This window comes from Pteropus medius, unplaced genomic scaffold, assembly GCF_902729225.1.
Source record: "Pteropus medius unplaced genomic scaffold, Ma_sr-lr_union100, whole genome shotgun sequence".
Lineage (NCBI taxonomy): Eukaryota > Metazoa > Chordata > Mammalia > Chiroptera > Pteropodidae > Pteropus > Pteropus medius.
This window is the reverse complement of record NW_024343935.1, coordinates 230,976-257,403: the sequence shown is the minus strand read 5'-3', so window position 1 is coordinate 257,403 and position 26,428 is coordinate 230,976. Positions and strand designations below refer to the sequence as shown.

At 40.1% G+C, this 26,428-nt stretch overlaps 1 protein-coding gene and 2 pseudogenes across 1 annotated transcript; 2 read left to right on the top strand and 1 right to left on the bottom strand.

The window, feature by feature from the left end:
• The first annotated feature begins 12,030 nt into the window (after positions 1 to 12,030).
• On the top strand, positions 12,031 to 15,045 carry LOC120607065 (olfactory receptor 7A10-like). Its single transcript, XM_039868661.1, has 2 exons — positions 12,031 to 12,191; positions 14,039 to 15,045. Exons 1-2 carry the CDS (start codon positions 12,067 to 12,069, stop codon positions 14,997 to 14,999), a joined length of 1,086 nt encoding a protein of 361 aa, XP_039724595.1. The 5' UTR covers positions 12,031 to 12,066; the 3' UTR covers positions 15,000 to 15,045.
• A 3,174-nt stretch (positions 15,046 to 18,219) lies between these two features.
• LOC120607059 (rho-related GTP-binding protein RhoG-like) lies at positions 18,220 to 18,868 on the bottom strand (annotated as a pseudogene).
• A 6,501-nt stretch (positions 18,869 to 25,369) lies between these two features.
• Positions 25,370 to 26,428, top strand: LOC120607058 (olfactory receptor 7A17-like; annotated as a pseudogene).

Below are 26,428 nucleotides of genomic sequence, written 5' to 3'. Positions count from 1 at the left end.
GCAAAATATCTTTACAGATATGATTTTTTTAAGTATTTGGGGTAAATACTAAGTAGAGAGATTTCTGGATCATATGGTAGATCAATTCGTAGTTGTTTGAGGAACCTCCATACTGTTTTCCATAGTGGCTGTACCAATATGCAGGGTATGAGGGTTCCTTCTTTTCCGCATCCTCTCCAGCATTTGTTATTACTTGTCCTGTTGATGTAGCCATTCTAACAGGTGTAAGATGGTATCTCATTGTGGTTTTTATTTGCATTTCCCTAATAGCTAGCGATGTTGAACATCTTTTCATATATTTGTTGGCCATTTGCATGTCCTCTGGGGAGAAGTGTCTGTTTAGGTCCTCTGCGCATTTTTTGATTGGATCGTTCTTTTTTTTTTAATTGTTATTGAGTCATGTGAGTTCTTTGTATAATTTAGATATCAGGCCCTTAATGATGTGTTGCTTGTAAATATATTTTCCCATTTGGATGGTGTCTCTTTTGCTGAGCAGAAGCTTTTTAGTTTGATGTAGTCCCATTCATTTATTTTTGCTTTTACTTCCATTGCCTTTGAGGTCAAATTCATAAAATCCTCTTTAAGTCCTTGGGTTTAGTTCTTATGTTTTCTTCTATGCATTTTATTGTTTCAGGTCTTATATTCAGCTCCTTAATATATTTTGAGTTAATTTTGGTGTGTAGTGATAGACAACAGTCGAGTGGTGTCTTTAGGACACCATAGAGGATGATGTCATCCACAAATAGTGACAGTCTTACTCTTTGTTTCCTATTTGGATGCCTTTTATATCTTTCTCTTGCCTGATTGCACTTGCTAGGATCTCCAATGTTATATTGACTAAGAGTGGCGACAGTGGGCAGCCTTGCCTTGTTCTTGATCTTAGAGAGAAGGTTTTTAGTTTTTTACCATTAAGTATAGTGTTGGCTGAGGGTTTGTCATATATGGCCTTTATTATGTTAAGATATTTTCCTTCTATACTGATTCTGTTAAGTGTTTTGATCATAAATAGATGCTGTGTCTTGTCAAAGGCTTTTTCTGCATCTATTGATATGATCATATGATTCTTATTTTTTTATTTGTTTATGTGGTGTATGCCATTAATTGATTTTCTTATGCTAAACCATCCTTGTGCCTCTGGGATGAAGCCCCCTTGAATGTTGTGTATAATCTTTTTAATATGTTGCTATATTCAGTTCTCTAGTTTACTTAGGATATTTACATCTGTGTTCATGAGAGATATTGGTCTGTAATTTTCTTTTTTTGTGTTATCTTTACCAGATTTTGGTATCAGGGTAATATAAGCCTCATAAAATGAGTTGGGAAGTTTTGCCTCTTCTTTGATTTTTTGGAAGAGTTTGAGGAGAATAAGTATTAAATCTTCTTTGAATGTTTGGTAGAATTCACTGGTGAAGCCATCTGGTCCTGGACTTTTATGTTTTAGTAGGTTTTTGATGATTGTTTGAATTTCCATACTGCTGATCAGTCTATTTAGATTTTCCAGTTCTTCTTGATTCAGTCTAGGAAGGTTATATTTTTCTAAGTACTGTTCCATGTCTTCTAGGTTATTAAATTTGGTGTTATACACTTTTTCATCGTATTCTTGTATGGTCCTTTATATTTCTGCGATGTCAGTCATAATTTCCCCTCTTTCATCCCTGATTTTGTTTATTTGTATCCTTTATCTTTTTTCTTTAGAGAGTTTAGCCAAGGATTTGTCAAAGAACCAGCTCTTTGCTGCATTTATTTTTTCTATTTTTCTTTGTTTGTTTGTTTTCAATTTCCTTGATTTCTGTGGTAATTTTAATTCTTTCTTTCTTTCTACTGACTTTAGGCTTCATTTGTTCTTCCTTTTCTAGTTTTTTAAAATGAAGCGTTAGGTTGTTTATTTGGGCTTGTTCTTGTTCTTGGAGATTGGCCTAATGATATGAACTTTCCTCTTATGACCACTCTTGTCATGTCCCAAAAGCTTTATAATATGTTATACTATCTTTATCATTTGTTTCTATGTATCTTTTATTGTCTCTTTTTGTTTCTTCTCTGACTCAGTTATTCTTCAGTAGTATGTTGCTTAATCTCCACGTATTTTTGGTTCTTCCTGATTTCTTTCTGCTGTTGATCTCTAGTTTCAAAGCATTATGATCAGAGAATATGGTTGGAATGATTTCAACCCTCTTATATTTCCAGAGGCCTTCTCTGTGTCCCAGTATGTGGTCAAATCTTGAGAATGTACCATGTGCACCAGAGAAGAATGTATAAGCAGCTGTTTTGGGATGGAAGGCTCTGTAAATGTCAATTATGTGCAGTAGGTCCAATGTGTCATTTAAGGATGTTATTTCCTTATTGCTTTTCTGTTTGGATGATTTGTCCATATCCAATAGTGGGGTATTTAGGTTCCCTACTATGATGTGTTTTGGTCTGTTTCTCCCTTTAGTTCTATTAGTAATTGCTTTACATATTTCGGGGCCCCCGATTGACCGCATAGATATTAGTAAATGTTTTGTCTTCTTGGTGCATGATTCCCTTTATCATTATGAAATGTCCCTCAGTATCTTTCTTTACCTTTTTTATTTTGAAGTCTATTAAATCTGATATTAGTACCTCTACTCTCACTTTTCTCTGAATGCCATTTGCTTGAAATTTCATTTTCTACCTTTTCGCTTTGAGTCTATATTTATCTTTGGAGCTGAGATGTATCTCCTGGAGGCAGCATATGGTTGGGTTTTGTTTTTGATCCATTCTGCAACTCTGTTCCTTTGTATTGGTGAATTCAGTCCATTTACATTTAGGGTGATTATTGAAATGTGAGGTCTTCTTATAGCCATTTTATCTTTGCTTTCTGGTAGCTCGGTGTTTCTGCTGATTTCTTGTCCTTGTGCTTCTGGTTTCTTTATTTTGTTTGACTTTTGTTGGTTTTCCCTATGGTCCTTCTTGTTTTATGTCATACATAATGGTTTTGAATCTTTGGCATGCAGTTACCATTATGAATATAAAGGATAGTTCTATATATACAGTCATCCATTTCTCCTGTGCATGCATTATCTCCATTCCTCTTTGAGAATCTGGATCTTTAAATCCTCCTCTTTCAGTCATCGTGTTTTCAGTTTGTCCCTGTGTATGTTGAACGTTCATTACTATCTTGGATTGCAATTCTCTTCTTATTATTCAAGCCTGTAATGCCCTGTTCTTCGTAAGGGTTGCACTCCTCTGCTTCTATTTGCCTGATGGTCACTTTACTCTTAATTACGTATTTTTATTGTCAATTTGTTTTAGGTGAGCTGACCCCTTTCAGTATTTCCTGCAATGTAGGCCTCGTAGTGAAGAATTCCCTCAATTTTTGTATGTCCTATAAGGTCTTTATTTCTTTTTCATATCTAAAGGAGAGCTTAGCTGGATCCATTATTCTAGGCTGGTATTTCCTTTTACTTATCATTTGAATATTTGATTCCATTCCTTTCTGGTTTGTAAGGATGAGAGTAGAAGTCCAACAATAGTTTAATGAGTTTTCCTTTATTGGTTACTGTTATTTTTTTTCTGGCTGCCTTGAGAATTTTGTCTTTGTCATTGATTTTTGATAATTTTAATACAGTGTCTCTTGGTTTAGGCCTTTTTGGGTTGAGATAAATGGGTGTTCTGTTGACTTTTTGAAATCCAAGCTTCAGCTCATTCCTTAGATTTGGGAAATTTTCATCAACTATGTGTCTGAAAATGCTTTCTAGTCTCTGCTCCTTTTCCTTGCCTTCGATAATGCCCATTATTCTTATGTTTCCTCTCATAAACAGCTAGTTTTTGTATTTCTGTATCATTCTTTTTCATTCCTCGGTTTCTCTCTTCTTCCTTCTGATTTATTTCGAGATTTCTGTCTTTGATATCACTGATCCTTTCCTCCATATGGTCGTCCCTATTTCCCAAGCTTGCTATTTCATTTTTCAACTCTCGCATTGTGTTCATCATCTCCAGAAGTTCTATTTGGTTCTTTTTGAGGGTTTCAATTTCCTTACTCTGCTTATCTAGTTTTTTCAATTCCTGAAATTGTGGATGAGTTGTTTTGGATCTCATTGAGTTTTTTTCAGAAGTACCATCCTGAATTCTCTGTCATTTAAGTCATATATTTCTCTGTCTGTAAGTTTATTTTCTGGAGATGTTTGTCTTTCTTTCTGAGATGCCTTGTCACCTTGGTTGTTCATGGTGTTTAATGGACTATTTCTCCACCTGGGCATTAATGGAAGAGTATTCTGCTATTTTTCCAGAAAGAAGATTTATTATATAAAGGTTTCCCTTTAGCCTGCTGCAAAGAAGGTGGTTTTCTTTTGGTTTCCAATAGGTGTCATCTAAGCCTGGATCCCTGCTTTACGTGAAGTCTTAAAAATGCCTTTTAAAAATTTTCTTGCAGATATTTAATCATGCTCGCTACCCTCAGTTTCAGTCCCTGTAAGCGTCAGCAATCATCTCAGTAGGGTTCACTCTGATTTCCCTGGGTCTGTGAGGTGATTGTTCTTGGAGAGTATGAGGGAGGGGCCATCTGGATTGGGGTTTGGGGGCTCCGGCTCAGTTTTGGTTTTGCAATCCAGCAAAAATGAGCATTTGTTCCTCTGCCATCCTTTCCTGCTTTTCTGCTTGCTGCCCTGATGACTGGGCCCAGGATCCAGCCAGCAACAGGGAGCTCACAGCTGTCCCAGGTAGGAACTTTCAGAGAACGGGCTGCTGGTACTGGCTGCTCCTTCTCCCCATCCCCTCCTCCTGCAGGCAGATCCTGAGGCTGTGAGAGGCAGCTTCTTTATTACACCCAGTCCACTGCCTGACACCCGGCGTTCTGACCTGTGGTAGCTCTTTTGCACAGATCCCACGCTCAGACGTGTTGGTGTGCTGTTTGGGTGTTTATTGTTGAGTTTTAGATGTTCAGCTTACTGTTTCAAGGGGAGAGATCTGAGGACGTCTCTCACTCTGCCATGTTTCCTCCTTCTTCCACATTTAAGTTGTACTTCATCCAACTATCACTTCCTTAGGGTTATCGATATGTTTTTGTTGTGTGTGTATTTTCTGGTTGAGTTGAAGTTTGCCTTGCCACCAGACTGATGTCCTCACAATGGCAAAGGAACTGTTAGAAAATGTGTTGACCGTTTGGCACACACCTTACACAATTTGCAGTGATCGAGACACCCACTTCACTGAGCAAGTCATATGAGCCTTGACAAACAGCTTTGAACATTTTTGGAATTATCACTGACCCTATCTATCACCTCAAATATCAGGCTAGGTCTAGAGAACTAAGGGAAAAACTGGATTCAAGGCAGAACAAGTTTAATTACACAGACCTGAATCAACTGATGAAATGATGACAATTTTTATGACTTTTTTTGTTTGAGATTGCTGACTTTTTAGTCTTTTTCTTTCCAGATCAAAGAAAACTTGTTTACCTATGACTTACAGTTAAGTAAATTATATCTCTGTAAGCAGAATTGAAACATTTATTTCTTCTCCCTACTTAATCCCCCCAGAATTCAGAAACTTTTAATGAGTGAATATTTTATTTTCACGCAAATTGATTATTTGCATAAGTTCAACAAGAACCTGTTTTCTTAACAAAAGGTTACAATTGGAAACTGGTTTTATTACCAATCCTTTGACTAGAATGTCATGATAGACATGCATAGACTCAGACATGACCAGAAAGCTTTGACAAGTTAAAGAGACTAATGGAAACCAATAAAAGCCCCTTTTGGGAATATAGCCTGGTACCTTGTTTACATGGTTCCTTACCCTCCAGGTGAGGAACAAAGTCTGCTTCCTAGGTATTGCAAAGAAAAAATCTCTTGGGGGAAAGGGAAGGTGAATACAAAATGTCCTTACCCCAGGGAAGCAAAATGAATGAATTGAGACACTTAGGGTCAGTTTCCTCCAAAAACATTCACTGCATAAATGTCTGTATAACATTGCTATTGCTGCTGTAACAAATCATTACACTAGGAGTTTAAAAGAAAGACATTTATTCGCCTATAGTTTTGGAGGTCAGAAGCCTGATGCGAGTCTCAATGGACTAAAATCAAGATGTCTTCAGAGCTAGTTCCTTCTGGAGGCTCCGGGAGAGAATCCATTTCCTCTCCTATTCCAGTTTTTCACAGCCACAAGCATTCCTTGGCTCACAGCCCTTTCTCCATCTTCAAAACCAGCAGTGTAGCATCTTCCATTCTCCCTCTAATTCCAACTATTCCTCCTTCCTGTTCCACATTCTAAGACCACGGTGATGACATTAGTCTCACCTGCATAATCACGGCCAATATGTAAATCTTAAAGTTAACACATCAGCAAAAATATTTCAAAGGCTCCCTTTAATGTAGGGAGGAGGCAAGAGAAATAAATGTTAAATCAAGCTGCATTCAGAGCCTTCAATGTGCTGCTGCCAGACCTTAGGAGACCTACAGAACAAAGGAAGGTTCCTACAGGGATTACTAACAAACCATTTATCCACACTGTGAAGGGAAAACAGAATCTTTAAGTCATACCCTACACAAAATATATATTCTCCAAGCAAAAAACCCTAGGGAACCTATAGATCAAACACAGGGATGGCTAGCAGGCTTTCCAACTACATACTCATGACTTTCGCTCTACATACCCTTATCTTTCACACTATATACCCACACCATCAAAGGAAAATAGGTAAACAAAGTCTTTAAGCTGTAATTCATAGAAACTGAGTGATATAGAAACTGAATTCCCTGAAAACCCAGGGCCTTTGTCTTGACTTTGTCTGTCTGTCTTTTGTTCTGTCATTTTTTTCCCGGTGTGTTCCCTACGTCTCTCTGTCTCTCTCAGTTCTCTCATTCTCTGCCTCTGAGAGGAGACCATGTCTCTGTCTGAAGAGCATTATTCCTTTTTTAAATAAACTTTCCTTTTGACTCTAACTCTGGCGTGCTCTTGAATTCTTTTCTGCACTCAGACAAGAACCTTCTCTTGGCACAAGACTTGATTTTCCATTTGGAGGGATTTGCCCTGTTCTGCATCACCTTAATCTTTCTTACAAAAAAATAACATATTCTAAGTTTTTAGGGATGAGGATGTGAACATTCTATGGAGGCCCTTATTCTGCCTAATACAAAGTCTCTTTTAGAAGTGTATTATTTGTTGACACTCAAAGGCCATTATATAAAAAACACAGAATTCATCACAGTCTCTGGAATGAGTAAATACAGTCATGTGCAGTATGAAGATATTTCGATCAACGAGAAACCACATATAAAACAGAGGTCTCAAAGAATATTATGTTGCTGAAATATTCCTATCAGTTAGTGACAATAGAACCATGGTAACAGCTTAATGAACGGCATTAACAAAGACTTAGTATTGTATTCCTATTGCCTACAGTATGAAATAGAGCAACATGTTTAATAGGTTTGTAGCCTATGAGCTGTAGGGGCGGAGAATTGATCAACCCCAAATATGTCAATTTGGCATAATGGTTATTTTAGGCAGGTTAATTTTAAGAAACAGAAGACATGGGAGTATCTCTCAAAAACAAGTACAAGTTACATTTTGTTAGGGACATTTACATTTGTAATGAAAATCTCCATTTGTAAGGGTATCTCCTTGGCTGTACTAGAAAGCAGTGACCTTATCACCAGAAATTTTTATCAATGGAGAAGCCAATGGAGAAAAAAATCTACATAACACTCCTTCTCTATTTACTATGCTTTACATCAATGTCACACAGTTCTCTCCTTGTTGAAAAAGGAAATGGCAATTTTTTGAAGCTATCAGGGATTTTTGAAGCTATTAGTGTCCCACTGAAGTCAATGCATCAAAGACTCAAGGGACCTAGTCAAGTCAGAGTCCTCAGTCTAGGCTTTTGTGAGAACTTTGAGAGAGGAGACCTCTGGCAGGCAGGAGAGTCATGGAAAAGGAGTAACAAATACAGGATTTATTTGACTTCTCAATCAGTCCCTTGGGAACAAAGAATCAGCAGGAAAAATTTTCATTCCATCCAGACCAGTGTCCCACAGGGAAATCTGGGCTCAGAGGTGGGAGCAACAGTGGAAACAGTGTCTGATGAGCAGATAAAGGGAGTTGAAAATATCTCCTCTGCTGTAGTCCCTTGGTGTGTATATCTTTGGGCTCGAAGGAGCATAGTTATTGCTTTTGACTCCTAAGCTGGCTCAGAGACCAATGCTTCACTCTTTCCTGCTGTCTTGTCTGGGGACAGAGCTTCAGTCTCTTGTATCAATCATCCAGGGAAGAATTCAGACTTCTGCACGTAGTCCTCCCTCTCAGAGACCCCACCCAGGTGAGTCAGACAGCCAGCCCAGCAGCTACTTCAGGAGAGGATCAGAGGGCACAGAATGTGAGAACTTGTTCCTGAGGTCCTTTGAGAGCCTAACCAGCCTCGCCCAGAGCTGAGAGATGCCATGTTGTTTACCAAGTATACTGATTAATATAAAAATAATTTGATTAATATTTAACAAGGAAAGTGTTACAAAGCAGAAAGAGTTCATCCACCTGGCACCAGCAGAGCTAAACACTAAACACCAAGAATTACAGTAGATAAAGATTAGCTATTTTATTATGAATGGTACCCCCAGAAGACTGAGAAGCTAGCTAATGCTCAGAAGCCTGATGCCTTGATCCAGGGTTGGGGGCATGTTTTTAAGGAAATAGGGGGAAACAGGTATGCGGAAGCACTGGTGAGGCAAGTTTTAGTTGGAGGACCTTGGAGTTGGCCTTTTAGGATAAGAAGAGTCTTCTTAGATCTTCCTGGACAACAGACCCAGTGGTTCAGAAAGGTTTTGAGCCTGTTATGTCCTTATCTTATGGCTCCACAGAGGTGGGTAGGGTGTGGGAGACTTTGATTCTGCACACAGCTGGAGGTCAAGTTTCCCTCTGGGCATGCTTGGCTACGTGGCATGACTTGCCGTTTTGGTCTGTTGTCTCAGAAAAGCAACGCAGTAGTGAGGAATGCGGAGACACCCCATTCAGTGATGGGAGGAAAGGCTGGGCCCTACGGCTTCAGGAAGGGCCCAGACACCAGGCCTGACTTACTCATTGATGCCGACAGTCAGTTCCAGAACCATGATAACCTTTGGTGGAGATGGAGGTGGAGGTGGAGGTGTAACTTCCTCTTTGATAGGCTGAGGCTGGCGTTGGGGCTGGGGCTCGGGCTAGGGCTCAGGCTCCCGCGGGGGTGGTGCTCTGGTTACTGTGGGGGAAGAGAACAAAGGCATCCCCAGTGGGGGCGGCAATGAACGGCACCATCCAGTGAGAGGATGAACCGTCTTTGCCACCAGAACCTGTTGCTGGCTTCTGACTCCTACTGGCCAACCATCTAGCCTATTGTTTCCCAAACATACCTGATCCACAGAATAAGCAGGGGTTGGCTTTAAAATATCAAGGCCAGGGCCCCTTCCCTGGAGATTCTAATTCAGTGGGTACTGTGTATTTTTAACAATTGCTTGGGGCGATATGTTCTGTACCTCAAATTCTTCTTCTGTAAAATGGAGATAATAGTAGTACTTCTCTCAGAGGGTACAAATGAGAGTTATATGAGGTAATGCATGTAGTGCTTATCACAAGAATCTGGGAACATTACACATATATTAGTATTTCAAAGATCTTTTCCTGAATTGTGTGATAATTCACGTAGCCCAGTGGTCCCCAAATTGTTCTGATAAGCATCACAGACCGGCCTGTCCTCGGGAAGTCTGACTCAATAGGTCCTCACTGAGGCCCAAGGATCCTGTTTCTAACAAGTATTCCAGGTGATTCTTATCCTCAGAATAGTTTAGGAAATAAGTATCCTAACATGAAACAGATGGAGACCTCATCAGCTTCCACCTCTCCAAACACACACTTCCACTCCCATACCGTATTTTAAAACACCTGTGCTTGGAGGTGTGCTATCTGAGCTGCAGATGAGGACTTGAGGAGAGGGGAGACATGGTGGAGACAGCAGTCAGGGGGCCTGCCTGGTAGAGAGTTGCATGCTGGGGATCAGGCCTGGGGATCAGCCCTGGCTCAGCCACCTGCCAGCTGTGTGGCCTTGGGCAAGTTAATGAACCTGTCTGGCTTATTTTCTGTCATCTCATCTGACCCTTCATTTGGGGCTTCTATGAAGACTTGGTGAGATCTCAAGGCCCAGTAGGTGCTGATTTTAATAGAAGAAAAGAAGTCCGATACTAAGTATTCATAAGGAAAGGGAGAGAGAATTGGTCAAGAGAGGCTGGAGGATGAAGGTAGGAGTTGTGTTTGATACCAGAATTAAAAGCACCTGGGAGGTGGTGGGGCTAAGACCAGGCCCCAGCTGTTGTCACCAGACAACAGACCCAGTGGTGACCTCTCTGGGTTGCCACAGACCTTGTGGCCTGATGCTGGACTGGAAGTGTTTCCAATAGCAGTATAAGTTCATAAATGTATTAGTGTTTAAAAAAGAAAGAAAAGAAAAGAAACTCACTATCTCATTAAGCAGGCTAGGAGCATTTTGAGCTGAGTCTGCAGTTACAGAAGTGATTGTTGAAATAAGCCACGCCAGGATCATTGGTAACAGTGATGGGATTGGAAGTTCGGTTGGATGAGAATGAAGAAGGAATGGGAGGCATAAAGTGGTTCCAGTAAAATCAGAACGTACACAAGAAGTTTTGCAGTTCAGGGAAGTAGGAAAACAGAGTATTAGGTGTGGGGGCATGATCAGTGAAGGAGGGCATTTTAAAAAAATTTTTAAGAGGAGCTTTATTTTGAGCATATTTTATATTCTTTAAAAAATATCCAGATCCAGGCAGTAGATGCAACCTTGCAGCAGCCGTTCCTGAGGGAAACATTTCACAGTATTATTTTTCATGCTGCGTAGTCACATAAAAATATTACTTAATAAGTCTAAAGAGGAATACTTAAGAGTTTGACATTGCAGTTACTCTAATCCTAGTGAAACTGCATATATTTTGGGTTTATAAGCATGTTAGTTCACTGGAAACAGTGCAATTTCTTTACACGGTTTACATAATGATAAGTGAGTTTTTATTATGGTTTTGAATTCCAAACTTTTTAAAAATTTTGGAATTTTTTCTACTAATGTTTTTTGACAGTGAATTACCTGGTTTGACAGTGAATTACCCATGCTGGCTGCCTCTTCTCTGCACATGGCTCTCTACTGGGCTCTTTATTCTTATTGCTTTTCCCTCATTGGCAGGAACTGGCATTTCAAAACTATGCTTCATTTACTACAGTGGATTCCATATTTTTGTGACTGTGTCTCAAAGTAGACATGCCTCTTACATTGTGATCCAGCATGCTTATACACAAGTACACTCATGACAAAGAGAACCATAAATCGGTTATGTGTGTACCTTTACTATAGGTAATACACTCTCATATTTTCTTTTGTGCCTTCTTGATTCTATTCCAATTCTTACAAACCATAGTCTGACACCCTAGTGGGTCCTAATACAGAATACGGAAAACATTCCTCTGGCATGTCCTCCACACCTAGGTCAGTGTTGCCTCCGTCTCTTCTTTCTCTCATCATCAGCAATTTCTGTGAGAGCACATTCTCTCATCCCTCCAAGGAATACTTCTTTATTCAGCTACTGTTCCCAACTCAGCTAAGTCTGGGGGAGAGTGGTGATGTGTATAACATGATATGTGCCTCACGGCACTCACTGTGTAGCAGGGAGAAAAGACGTGGAATTTTTTAAATTACACAATGCAAACCACTACACCTAAATTAAGTGCATGAGAAAGTGTCTTTTTCCTGTGATGATGTTGAGGAAGGGATTTGAAGGAGAGGATCCAAGCAATCTGAAAGAGATGGAGTTTGAAAGATGGAGAGGAGATGAAAAAGTCCAGTGGGAGACTCCAAGCAGAGAGAAGCACGTGTGTAAAGGCTCTGAGTCTTGGCGCTGTGGCGTCAGGTGAAACCGGGAGTCAAGTTCAACATTTGGGAATCAGTGTGAGTGAAGGCAGAGCGTTGTGAGGGTGAAGCTGATGGAAAGGTCACAGAGACTTGAGCTTCATATTTGAAGCCATGGACTGTGCTTTTATCTCCATTGGGGAGTCACAAGAATAGAGTTTCATTCAGGGAGTTTGATGTCAGCTTATAATATACAGGAATTTCAAGGGATCAACGTGATCATCAGGCTAGCAGGCTTCCAGCCTGTGATAGATGGAAGACGACAAGACTGGAATACAGCTGTGGAACTGGAGACCGAGAGGTGAGGAAGCAATGGAGACACTGGAGAGGTAGAAGAATATAATCAGTCTCATCTCATCACCAGTGATAACCATTCATTTACCAACAGGAAGAGACTGTGCTATTATGTTACATATAATGCTCGAATTTGTCACTACTCTGAATGGATACCACGGTCTGCACTATTTGAGTGAGGACATTAGCACTTAGAAGGTCCGGTGTGTCTCCTCGTTCAAAAAACTAAGAGGTGGTACATCATGGAATCAAAACCCGGTTTTCCAATTTCCAGATTTGCCCTTAATGTCTTTTACAAATGTCTCTTCCTGTTTCAGCTTAAAAAATACTTTTTATGCACATTATAAATATCTTTTTGTAAATTGTGTGTTTATTCTCTTTGTACCTTTCTGGTGGGATATTCAATTTGTAAGGTGTCTCGACACCATAAAAATATTGTTTTCTTTCTGTTTAAAATAAATTGTTATTTGTACTTTAGGTTATTCTGGGCATCAGAGATATATAACTGCAGTTAGAACATTGCTGTAGCAAAGGAAGCTTTCTCCTCATCACAGCCTCAGGGGCCACTCCAGCTTACTACATCTCTCTCTCTCACCATTTTATCTCTCCATTTAACTGATTTTTAAAAACACAGAATAGAAAGTGGTCACATTAAAATGGAGGCCCGTTTTTACATGTCCCTTGGAGGCCTACCAACTGGAATTCAGGTGCTATTTCTGTATGTTTTAGGAGAAAGATAATCTGATGCTGACAGCTTGGCCTCTATCTTAGTTTCCAAATTCTTGTGGATGGGGGTGAGTAGAGCCTGGTAGTCACATGGCCCCAGGTGGTCATATTTGCATTTGTGTGCATTGTGTGTGTGTGTGTGACTGTGTGTCTGTGGATGTGAGTGTGTGTGGTTTGTGGAGCATGAGCAGTTCTCAGGACAGGGGTACTTAGCTCATATACTCCAAAATGTGTCCTTTAAAATACAGACCCCAGAATGTTAACTGACAGATGGAAATAAAGAAGGGATCACTCCTACTCACAGGATCCCTTGGAAACAAAATGGATAAAGTGGGAGGAACGACATCTGCACTCCCTGTGTCTTAAAGTTTCATCTGTAGCAGGCAGACCATCTCATTCCTCCACATTCTCTGACACCATCCCTATCACTCTCTCTCTTGCTCATTTTCCCCACCACAGTGCTTCGTTTAGAGACTATATTACTTGAAACAAGTACGTATCAACCTCAGGATCTTTGCACTGGCTCTTTCTCATGCAGACTGATCACTTCTCCAGAAATCTTTCTGCCTTCCCTGGGTCTTCCTTGAGGTCTCTGTTGTACAGCACCTTGTTTGCAAGTCTTTCTCAATTCGCAGTAGAAATAACACACTCATTCACTTTCATTTATACCTATTTTCTCACCCTTTAAAAGACCAGCACAGACTGACATGATATATGATTTTTTGTTTGCTTATATTCTTTCTCACTTTTAATTATAGAAAATTTTATTTTTCAGCACTCTACACTTTTTGACTAGCAAACGGTCTAATCAGCATGTATCACTCAAACAAGTGAAAGAATTTCTCATTAAATCTTTAAAAAACATGATTTATTGGGTAAAATGCTGAGTGTAAGACAGAAATTTTTAATCAGAGATGTCACAGATGATACCTTGAAAAGAATCAAATCTCTACAAAACTATATGTGTATGTGTGCATGTATATGTATATGTGCGTGTATGTATATATATATATATATATACACAAATATATATATATATAGTTGACAGCAAAGTACAAATTGTAGCATTTCATCTTGTTTGTAATGCCCACTTGTGAAAATTATTTATGTTACTCTTTTCATTCCAAGTCATCACCTACACTTCATGGAGACAGAGAATCTTACAAGAGTTTCAGAATTTCTTCTTCTGGGACTTTCGGAGGAACCAGAACTGCAACCCCTCATATTTGGGCTTTTTCTCTCCATGTACCTGATCACTGTGCTTGGAAACCTGCTCATCATCCTGGCTGTCAGCTCAGACTCCCACCTCCACACACCCATGTACTTCTTCCTCTGCAACCTGTCCTTGGTGGACATCTGTTTCACCTCCACCACCGTCCCAAAGATGCTGGTGAATAGCCAGACACTGAGCAAAGTCATAACTTATGGAGGCTGCATCACACAGATGTATTTTTTCCTACTCTTTGCAGGATTGGATGACTTCCTTCTGACCGTGATGGCCTATGACCGCTTTGTGGCCATCTGTCATCCCCTGCACTATACGGTCATCATGAATCCCCGGGTCTGTGTGCTGCTGGTTTTTGTATCCTGGATCACAGGTGTCCTGTCTTCCTTACTGCAAAGCTTAATGGTGTTGAGACTATCTTTCTGTACATACGTAGAAATCCCCCACTTTATCTGTGAACTCCATGAGATGATCCAACTTGCTTGTTCTGACACCTTTCTTAATAACATGGTGATGTATTTTGGAGTTGGGCTGCTGGGTGGTGGTCCCCTGGCTGGTATCCTTTACTCTTACTCTAAGATTGTTTCCTCCATATGTGGGATCTCATCAGCTCAGGGGAAATATAGAGCATTTTCTACCTGTGCATCTCACCTCTCAGTTGTCTCCTTATTTTACTGCACAAGCCTAGGAGTGTACCTCAGCTCTGCTGCTACCCACAGCTCACGCTCAAGTGCAGTAGCCTCGGTGATGTACACAGTTGTCACACCCATGCTGAACCCCTTCATCTACAGTCTGAAGAATGAAAACATAAAGAGAGCTCTGAAACGATTCTTTGGTTTGGCAGGAATAAAGATAACAGAATGATCATGAATTCTTGTCTTGAATATCAGAACATAGGCCAAAAACTAAAAAAGAGCAGATTATTATAATTAGCCTTAATTTTGTTTTTCTTGATTGTTGCATCGGTTAGCTAATACTGCAGAACAAACTGTCCTAAATCCTATGTTTTACCTAATTCATTTATGTAAATGAATTGTTCTGATCTCTGCTCAGATGCTCATGAATCTGTATCAGCAGGAAGTCTCTACACTGTGGCCATAGATCCTCCATGATGTGTGTTGAGGCTGTAGTGTACGCCTGTCTTGAACCAATTTATGATAGTTTCTGCAGTATAATATACTAGACTTCAAAAAAAAGTTTGCCAAATGTGATTTTTCTTATATTAATGTCACTGTTTTTATTTCCATGTAAGAAACATTGCTTTCTACCCAGTGACATTTCTCCCACTCCCTATTAAAGTGTGACTTAGCTACCTATGCTCTACATCCTACTTCGAACCAGGTGTCATTAGATGTTTTTATACTGTACAGATTTAATTTTTAAATGTACTGAATTAAAGGGACCTTACAAAATTAAGACTACATATTGCATGGGTCCATTTATACATAATTCAGGAAAGTGTATGAAAGCTTTCATTGCATTGTTATATAACTGAAAAATTGAATCTCTCCAATCCTCAGTTCCTTGTTTCTGATGGTAATATATAATAATAATTTTAATGAATGTGGACAGAATAAATGAATTCTGTGGAAATAATTTTTGAGGCCAAGAATTCTTTAATGAGTTAGTATTTTGTTTGTGTTTATTACTTTTTAATAAATAAACATACTCATTGACAAATTATGGACACACAGAGACTCAGTAATCCCATATCTTGTGTTGAAAGGAAATTTGAGAGAAAGTTGGAGAGGACAGAGATAAAAATGATGACAGGTGGAATTAACTTAAAATTTTAGAAACATAAACACTTACATACAAAGATTTAGTGTAGAATGGTTGTCTATAACTTTAATAATGAGTTCTTATTCTATCTGAATGTCCAAGCCTCAAAGTCAGAACTACATTTTCTTTTATGCAATGCAGAATTCTCTATACTAGCTAATGAGGCAGATTCTCCAAGTTGACTATATTTCTTCTACTTGGGGGTGGAGGTGGGTTTGTGAGTAAGGTCAAAATGAATAAAATGAGATGTTAAAATTCAGCTTCCTCCAAAAAACCCCACTGCATAAATGTCTATATAAATTGCTATTTCTGCTGTAGCAAGTCACCACATTCAGGGTTTAAAAGAAACAAATTTATTCACCTACAGTTCTGGAGGTCAAAAGCCTGATATGGGTTTCGATGGACTAAAATCGAGATGTCTGCAAGGCCAGTTATCTTCTGGAGGCTTCAGACGAGAATTTGTTTCATCTCCTATTTTAATTTCTCATGGCCACAAGCATTCCTTGGCTCAAGAGCTTTCTCCACATTCAAAACTGGCAGTGTAGCATCTTCCAATCTCCCTATGATTCCAGCTATTCTTCTTTCCTGGTCCACATTGAAAGACCACGGTGATTATACTAGTCTCACCTGCATAATCACATCCAATCTCCTTAAAGGCAACTGATGAGCAAACTTATTTCATCTGCTACTTTATTCTTTCCTTGCTTTGAAAAATAACATATTACAAGTTTCTAGGAATTACAATTTAGATATCTTTTGGAGGCTCTTACTTAGCCTACTATAAAATTTTTTTCAGTAGTATATTATATGGTGTCATACAAGAAAACTTATGTAAAAGAATCGAACAAGGTATTTTTCAGAAATATGTCATGTGATGTCATTCATGAAACTTTATATAAAGTAACTGAATGTATAATAGTGTCTGGGATGAGTGAATACACTATTTCTTCAAAATTACATGCAGAAATGACTCTTGGTTCAGGAGACTTAAAACTACCTGCACCTGACTCTAACACAGAACCACAGCCTGGCTACTTACAGAGTGGTCCTCACTCCGGGACCTGCAGCATCAACATCACCTGGGAGATGGTTTGATTCTCAGAATCTCTGGGCCTACAAGGATCTTTTGAATCAGATTCTGCATTAGAACTAGAATCCTGGGTGAGTCGCATGCACAGTGAATTCGGAGAAGATCTGGTCTAGAATAAATTGTCTCGCCTTCTAAGTTGATAATTGGGGCAGAAAAATTAGTTATGTTGGGTGTTGTAGGTGTTTAGCAGCTCCCTAAATGTTGCCAAATAGCCCAGGGACAACAACACCTTAGGTTGGGAACCACTGGCCCAGAGTTGAAAACTGGAAGTATCCCATCCTTTACTCAATTTGGAACTTAGGGCAGACACTAAACTCCTTTAAGCTCCACTTCTACATAAAGAAATGGAGTTCATTATAACATTACCTTATGGCTGGACTTATTGATGAATTAAATTGGACAAAGTCTATAAAGTGCTAAACTCAAAATGTGGCATAAAAATATCGAAATGTATCTCCCATAATTAACAAATATTTTATAATAAGGGTCTGTATGACAGTTCGTAGCTTGTGACATAAGTGCAGAATCTCTACTTATCCTAACAAATGTGTCATGAAGCCAGAGTGTGGTGCCTATGATTGCACATCAAAAGAACACAGCTCTCCGCTTGTTGTAGAGAGAATAGCAATTCTCTGGAGACCTCAGTCTGTGTCTCAACACAAATCTGCTTTATAGATCAATGGGACCTATTCCTGACCGATTTCTTTCATTTTTTTTAAACCTCACTGGAGACAGGAGGTTTTGTTGATGCTGATGGGGCTAGGAACCGGGTCAGGGTGGGGGTGATGTGGGGGCTGAGTCAGTCAGCAATGCATAAGGCCTGGGCACATGGGGCCAAGTTAGGGCACATTCATCTTCTCAGGATTCTGTGGCTCCTTCTTTGGGGAAGGGTGAGAGGATCGTGAAGTGGGAGTAATTCAAAGAGCAACAAGTGAGAGGTTGGGGATGGTGGAAGTTCCTAACCTGAGAGAAGGCACCACAATAGGCAGCAACATCTGTGTGGAAAGCTGGGTCAGCTGGTCAGTAGGAGAACATGGGAAGGGCGCACGGGGTTGGCTTCTTGAGGAGATCCAACCTTGGCCTGGGTGAGCTCTCAAGAATATCTGTTATTCCAGAAGAGACTGGGGCAGGGCTCAAAGCCCTTTTCCCTATTTCCTTAAAGGGAAATAGGCATTCAGGGAGCCCCCTGGCAAGGGGTGCCAGGATTAATCCTTAAGGCATAGATGGGGACAGACAAGGCTCCAAAGCACAACTAGAAGGGGTTGGGAGGCTGGTGCAGCATTCAAGCTGAGTGCCAGGGTCACAAGAGGACACAGGACCAGCCACACTTGACCAGTTTGGGGATGAGCATACTCTGATTGCCTCAGAAACCACTTCCTTGATGCCATCCTCCCACAGGGCCTAGTGCTCAAGGTCACACATAGCATGGATCTGCTTGGCCGGTGCCTGGCCCTGCCGTGGTGGAATGCACACCTGGCCCTTCTCCTTAGGCACCACAGGGTGTAAGGCTTGGCCCTCAAGTCCTTCTTGGTGCCCATCAGGAGGATGGGCACATCAGGACATCGATGGCACATCTCTGGATGTCACTTGTGCCGCCCATTCTCAAAGAAAGTCAGACTGACAAAGGAAAAAGAGATGACAAAGACATTGGTCTGAGGGTAGGACAGTGAGCAGAGTCCATTGTACTCCTCCTGGTACTCTGTGTCCTGCCAGGTTCAGGTTCACTGTGAGCCCATCAACTGTACCTTAGGGAGTTGTGGGGGGCTGTATTCCTTGGGGAAGGCATCAGTTGTGTAGCAGAGGAGAAGGCAATTCTTTCCCACAGCCCATCGCCCACCAACACACACTTGACACTCTGCATTGTGGGTGCAGCTGCTGCAGTGGAGACAATGCCTCCTCCCCATTCTGGGCCCCTAGGATGCAGTGATCTGGAGCCCTCCCTGTCATGGGGGAGCTAGGGGTGGCAGGAGGCTTGAGAAGAACCTGTTAGATTTTTTAGTCTCAGACTTCAGAGAAAATATGAAATCAGGTTGGGATAAGGTGGTAGGAGGTTAGACCTCTAGGACATTGAGAACACAAAATCATAAAAATTAAGTTCATTTGACTTCTAACCTGGTCTTTTGGGTCATAGAATCATTAGGAAAAAAATCCTTTCTGTTTATTCCAGAGGCCCAAAGGGAGATTATGTACTTAGAGGTTGGAATAACAGGAGGGAGACGTCCCTGATGAGCAGATAGAGAGACCGGTATTACCTCCTCTGTGCAGTCCCTCAGCTTGTACAGTATTGGTGGACAGGACACGGTTGTTTCTTTTGACTCTTAAGCTGGCTCAGAATTCATGTGTCAGTCCCTCCTGCTGTCTTGTCTGGGGACAGAGCTTCAATCTTCATCAACAACCATCCATGTAGGAATTTAGACTTCCACATGGAGCCCTCCCTCTAAGAGACTCCATCCAGGTGAGTCTGAGAGCCCAAGAGGTACTTCAGGAAAAGGTCTGAGAGGACAGAATCTGAGAACTCTTACCTGTGTCACTGTGACGTTAATCAGCCCGGCCCAGAGACAGAAGGTCATTTTGTTTGTACCCTTGGTTAAGCTACTAATTTATAATTAACCTATTTAACCTATTTTATTTATAATTAACTAATTTATAATTAACCTATGTTAATATGTTAATAATCATGTACCTGTTTGAATCTGCACTACAGAGACCATAGTTGACAAGTGATAGGCATGCGAGTCCAGTTGGGTGACCCTGTAGAATGAGTGAGACGCATCAAATGGTTTCGGTAAAGTGGAAACACATCTGAAGAGTTTTGTTGGTTAGGGAGCAGAAAATAGAGTGTTATATGTGGAGGATAATGCGATGAATTGAGAATGTTTGCATTAAATTTCTAAGGTGGGCTGTATTTGAGCGTGTCTTGTATTCATTGAAAAGACCCAGACCAGTGGAGTTTGAAACTACCTTGTCGCAGCTGTTCAGGAGACATACTGTTCATTGCAGTATCTTATCTCATGTTGTTTATCCACATGGAAAATAATTATTTAACAAGTCTGAAGAGGAATATTAAATAGTTTTACTTTGCATTATTTCATTACTGGTGAGGCTGCATATGTTTTGGGTTCATTACTCATTTACTTTCTCTACTGCAACAGTTAATAAGATGCTTCAGTCTGAATCTTTGGTGTATGGTTACCATTACGAATATGAAAAGGATAGTTATATATATACAGTTGTCCATTTCTCCTGTGCATGCCTTATCTCCATTCCCCTTTGCGAATGTAGATCTTTGAATCCTCCCCTTTTCAGTCACTGTTGTCTCAATTTGTCCCTATGTATACTGAATGTTCATTACTATCTCGCTATAGCAAATCTCTTCTTATATTTTAAGCTTATAATGCCCTGTTCTTAGTAAAGGTTGCACTTCTCTGCTTCTATCAGCCTGCCAGTCACCTTACTCCTATTATGGTGTTTAGTGGAGAATTCTCTCAATTTTTGTATGTCTAGAAAGTTCTTAATTTCTCCTTCATATCTAAATGAGAGCTTAGCTGGTTACATTATCCTTGGCTGGTAGTTCCTTTCATTTGATAGTTTGAATATTTTATTCCACTCCTTTCTGGCTTTAAGGTTTGTGCTGAGAAGTCTGAGGATAATCTAATGGGTTTTTCTGTGTAGGTTACTGACTTCTTTTCCTGGCTGCCCTGAGAATTCTGTCTTTGTCATTGATTTTTGATAATTTTAATACAATGTGTCTTGGTGAAGGCCTTTTTGGGTTGAGATAATTGAGTGTTCTGTCGAATTCTTGAATTCCAAGCTCCAGCTCATTGCTTACATTTGGGAAATTCTCATCCACTATTTGTCTGAAAATGCTTTCTAGGTCCTGCTCCTTTTCCTCACCTTCGATAATGCCCATTATTCTTATGTTTCCTCTCCTGATGGTACCAGCTAGTTCTTGAATTTCTCTTTCATTATTTTTCATTCTTTGTTTTGCCTCTTCTTCCTTCTGATTTATTTCTAGATTTCTGTCTTTAATATCACTGACCCATTCCTCCACTTGGTCAACTCAATTTCCCAAGATTATTATTTCATTTTTCAACTCTAACAGTGTGTTCTTCATCATCAGAAGTTCTACTTGGTTCTATCTGAGAGTTCCAATCACCTTGCTACTGAACTCATCCTCATCATCTAGTTTTTTTTATTTTTTTCAATTCCTGAAATTGCTGATATTACTCATTTTGGATCTCATTGAGTTTTTTCAGAAGTACCATCCTGAATTCTCTATCATTTAAGTTGCATATTTCTATGTCTGTAAGCTTATTTTCTGGAGATTTTCCTCTTTCTTTCTGAGATGCCTTGTCCCCTTGGTTGTTCATGTTGTTTAATGGACTATTTCTCCACCTGGGCATTAATGGAAATGTATTCTGCTTTTTTTCAAAAAAAAAAAAAAGAGGATTATTATGTAAAGTTCTCCTTTAGCCTTTTGCCAAGGAGGTATTTTTGTTTTGGCATCCAGTAGGTGACATCTAAGCCTCTTGGATCCCTGCTTTATGTAAAGCCTAAATATTGCCTTTTTTATTTTCTTATAGACGTTTAATCATGCTCGCTATCCTCAGTTTCAGTCCCTGTCAGCGTTAGCAATAGTTTCGGAGTTTTTGCTCAGATTCCCTGGGGCTCAGCAGTTTCGATCTCAGAGGTTATGGGGGGAGGGGCCCTCTGGGTTTGGGATTTGGTGCTGTGGCTCACCCTAGGTCTTGCAACCACGGCTGGTAATAACCAATTGTTTTTTCTCTGCTGTCCTTGCTTCTCTGCCATCCTGTTTCTCTGCTTTCTGCCCTGATACCTGGGCACTGCCGCCGGCTCTCACAAACAGGGCTGTTCAGGGAAGTCAATGCACCTTCTCCATCCCCTCCTACCGCAGGGAGCTCCAGCTGCTGGAGGCAGCTTCTTTGTTTCTCCCAGTCCACCAGCCAACACCCAAGGTTCTGACCTGTGGTAGATCTTATACGCAGATCCCACGCTCAGACATGCTGGTGTGAAGTTTGGATGTTTTTTGTTGTGTTTTAGATGTTTAGCTTATTGTTGTTTCAAGGGGAGAGATCTGGAAATGTCTCTCACTCTGCAGTATTTCTGATATCACCTTCAGTCTAGAGTTTTAAGAGAATTTTAATTTAGAGTTGGAATAAGGTGCTGAGAGATGACACGTCAGGCAGGTAGGAGAGTCATGGAGAAAGAGTAATGAAAACAGGATTCACTTGACTTCTACCTTCTAACCATTGTGAACAGAGAATCAGCAGGAAATATTTCCATTCAGTCCAGACCAGTGTCCCCCAGCGGAATCGGGGCTCAGAGGTGTGAGTAACAATGTAAAGAATGTCTAACAAGCAGATAAAAGGACATAAAAATGTCTCCTCTGCTAGGGTATATGCAACCCTAGGCTTACAGGATGTATTTGTCATTTTGGATTCCTAAGTCTGGTTGGGTACCAATGCTTCACTCCTGTCCTATCTGGGGAAAGATCTTCAGTCCCCAGCATCTGCCATCCAGAAAAGAATTCAGACTTACTCACGGAGTCCTCCCTCTCAGAAACCTCATCTAGGTGAGTCAGAGAGCCCAGCTGGTACTGCAGCAAAGGGTCGGAGAGGAAGGAACCTGAAACCTTCTACCTGAGGGCCCCTGAGAGCCTAACCAGCCTCAGCCAGAGCCCAGAGATGGCTATTTTTGTTTATTGGGTTGACTAATTAATTTATTTAATGTGTCAAATTGGAGTTTTTTTCACCAACTTTGCTGTTTGACGTTGAATTCCTTTATATATGTAGAGATGTATTTGGGGTAAAGTATGACAATTTTTAAAGTGCATGTGCTTAATTCTATCAGTCTGTCATATTGTGTTTCTCCTAATACTTTTAAAGGTAAAAAGCTCTAGATCATCTCCTATCTTGTGAATGGCATTCCTTTGCATTCAGTTACTGTTCACCTCTATTCTTTTCCTAAGCATATTGAAATCCATTATACAGGTAGAAAGTTCTACAGATACTACCTATTGAACTTTATATCCTTTCTTTTAGAAGTTAGTCTTTGATTTCTATTCGATTTCACTTACACAATTTCTTGAATCCACTACAATCAACCTGGTTTTATTTTTTCCTGACCTTCTTTTTCTTCTATGACTTTTCTATTCTTTACTATTTTTTTCTATATACATTCACATATTTATGGAAACACATAAGTGAGCAAAATAAGTGAGGCTTCCCTTCATTTGGCTCTCACAATATAATGGAGAATGCCCAGTACAATGAAATGAGTGTGGTATGATGTCATGTCCTCAGGGATAAATGTGCAAAGCAAGGGGATCGATAGTTGTGGCATAAACTAGATTTTATAGAGTATATCTGCGGAAGCAAGGATCAGAACCAGGACTAGTGTACCTATTGGATGTAAAATAGGAGAGGTAAAAACTCAAAGCCCAAGAATAGTAAACAAAATAATTCCACAAAGAAAAGTGAGAGAAGGGCCAGCCGGATCCACCATTGGGCCTTGTAAAAATAAAAATAAAAAAAATTTTAAGAAAAAGGTGATCAAATAACCATGAAATAGGTACAGGAATAACAATTACATCAGAGCCAAAGTGGACACTGTGATGAGGTCAGTGAGGAAGTAAAGGTCCAGTCAGTGTGAGGTCCCTTGAGTCGGAGGGACTCTGTGGGCTCTTCATTCTTGTTGCCTTATTCCACCTTGGCAGGAACTGGCATTCTTTTAAACTGTTTTTCCTTTACTGCATTGGATTCCAAATTTGTTGACCATGTCCCAGAGTATACATGACTTTTCCACTGTCATCAAGCCTGTGTGCACATGCAAACACACAAACACACACGTATGTATACACACACAACGAAACAAAGAGGGTCATCACCTATGATACATATACTAACAGAAATGACTTAGGCTAAACTTTTGTATATATATTGACCAACTCTTTGGATGACATTAAATGGATTGATACCACTGCCCCACTATTTGCATGAGAATATTTAGAATGAATTGGCTGTCTCTCCAAATTCGAACATCTCCTGTTTGATAGATCCAAGGTTCAAAACTCAGTCACTAATTCCCACATTTCGCATTTACTATTATTCATAAAAGTCTTTCACCATTTCATCTTTTAAAATTTCCACTATTTTTTTGTACATTGTGGCTTTCCTTTAGTAATTTGTGGGTTTGTTGTCTGTGCTCACATTTTTAATCGATATTCATTCATTAAGGTGTCTTGACATTTCAATAAATCACTTTCTCTTTTGAACACATTAATATTTACTATTTTTTCAGTCATTCTGGGCTTCATGGTGATGTAACTAGGTTCGGAATGCTGCCAGAACCAAGGACTCTTTCTCCTCATCACAAACTCTCAAGAACCCCACCACCGAAGACATTAGATATTTTTCCTCCTCATGTCCAATTCTTCCTACTATCTCTGTTTTTTTAATTGAGTTCTTTAAACTTCATTAAATACAGGACAGGAAACTAATCATATGATCTGACACATAATTAATTTAGAACTATCTGACCCTTATGAAAAATCAGAAAAACCATATGAGCTTCAACTGAAATAGAATTACCTAGTTTCCAAAAAATTACAAACGGGAGCTAGATGAAAACAGTAAATAAATACAGGACAGAAAATGATCAGATTAAAATGGTGTGCGAAGTTTACCTGTCCATTGGAGGACTACCACTTGAATTTGGATACTGATTTTATATTTTTTAAGGGAAAAACAATCTGATGTTCACAGCTTGCCTTGTCTCATTTTATTCCTAGTTCTTATAGCTGGAGGTGAAAATAACATGTCCCCAGGAGGTCATAGTGTGCCCATCTGTGAGTGCACATGTGCATGTGCATGTGTGGTGGGGGGGGTAGGATGAGCAGTTCTCAAAATGGGGGTGTCAGTGATCATATACTCCAGTGTGTGACCCTTGAAAAAGTGAGATAAGAATTGTTAACCAACAATAAGATGGGGATCCCTTTCTGTTCACAAGATTCCATGGAAATAAAATTAATAAACTGCAAGGAACAACTCACAGGTGAAGGACTCCCTGTGTCTTGAAGTATCAGGAATAGCAGTTCCCCCACGTCCTCTGACAGCATCTGTCATCACTCTGCCTCTTGCTCATTCCCCTGGACTCACTGGCTGTTGTTGAGACTTGAATGTCTGAAACAAGTTCATCTTCAGCACCTCTACACTGGCTCTTTCTCCTGCAGAACACGAATTTCCCCAAATAAACTTGTGCTTTTTCTTCCTTGAGGTCACTGCTCAAATGTCATCGTGTTTTCAGATCTTCCTTAAACCCAGTAAAAATAACAATCCATTCACTCAATTTTATATATGCTGTTTTTCCCTACATAGTATTGCAATTGTAGCATTTCTACCATGTTCCCAATGCCCATTTATGTAAAAATTAATCTTTTAAATTCATAGTTGTGACAACCACCACATGCTACCAGGAAACGATACACGACTTTCAGAATTCTTCCTTCTGGAACTTTCAGAAGAACTAGAACTGCAACCCCTCATATTTGGCTTCTTTCTCTCCATATACCTGATCACTGTGCTTGGAAACCTGCTCATCATCCTGGTTCTCAGCTCAGATTCCCACCTCCACACGCCCATGTACTTCTTCTTCTCCAACCTGTCCTTGGTGGACATCTGTTTCATCTCTAGCACCATCCCAAAGATGTTGGTGAACATGCAGACTCAGAGCAAAGTTATCACCTATAAAGGCTGCATCATGCAGATGTATTTTTCCACTCTCTTTGGTTTGTTGGACGACTTACTCCTGACTCTGATGGCCTATAACCATTTCGTGGCCATCTGTCACCCCCTGCACTACACAGTCATCATGAACCCCTGACTCTGTGGGTTGCTGGTTCTGGTATCCTGGATCATGAGTGCCTTAATTTCATTGTTACAAAGCTTATTGGTATTGACGCTGTCCTTCTGCACAGACTTAGAAATTCCCCACTATTTCTGTGACATTAATCAGGTGATCAAACTTGCCTGTTCTGACACCTTTCTTAATGACACAGTAATGTATTTTGGAGCTGGGCTGCTGGGTGGTGGTCCTTTGGCTGGGATCCTTTTACTCTAGGATCGTTTCCTCCATACTCAGAATCCCATCAGCTCAGGGGAACTATAACGCATTTTCTACCTGTGCGTCTCACCGCTCAGTTGTCTCCTTATTTTATTTTACAGTCCTAAGAGCGTACATGAGCTCTGCTATTACCCACAGTTCATACTTAAGTGCAGTAGCTTCAATGATGTACACTGTGGCCAAACCCATGCTGAAGCCCTTCATCTACAATCTGAGGAACAGAGACATAAAAAGGGCTCTGAAAAGACTTTTTGGGATGGCAGGAATTAAAAGACATTAA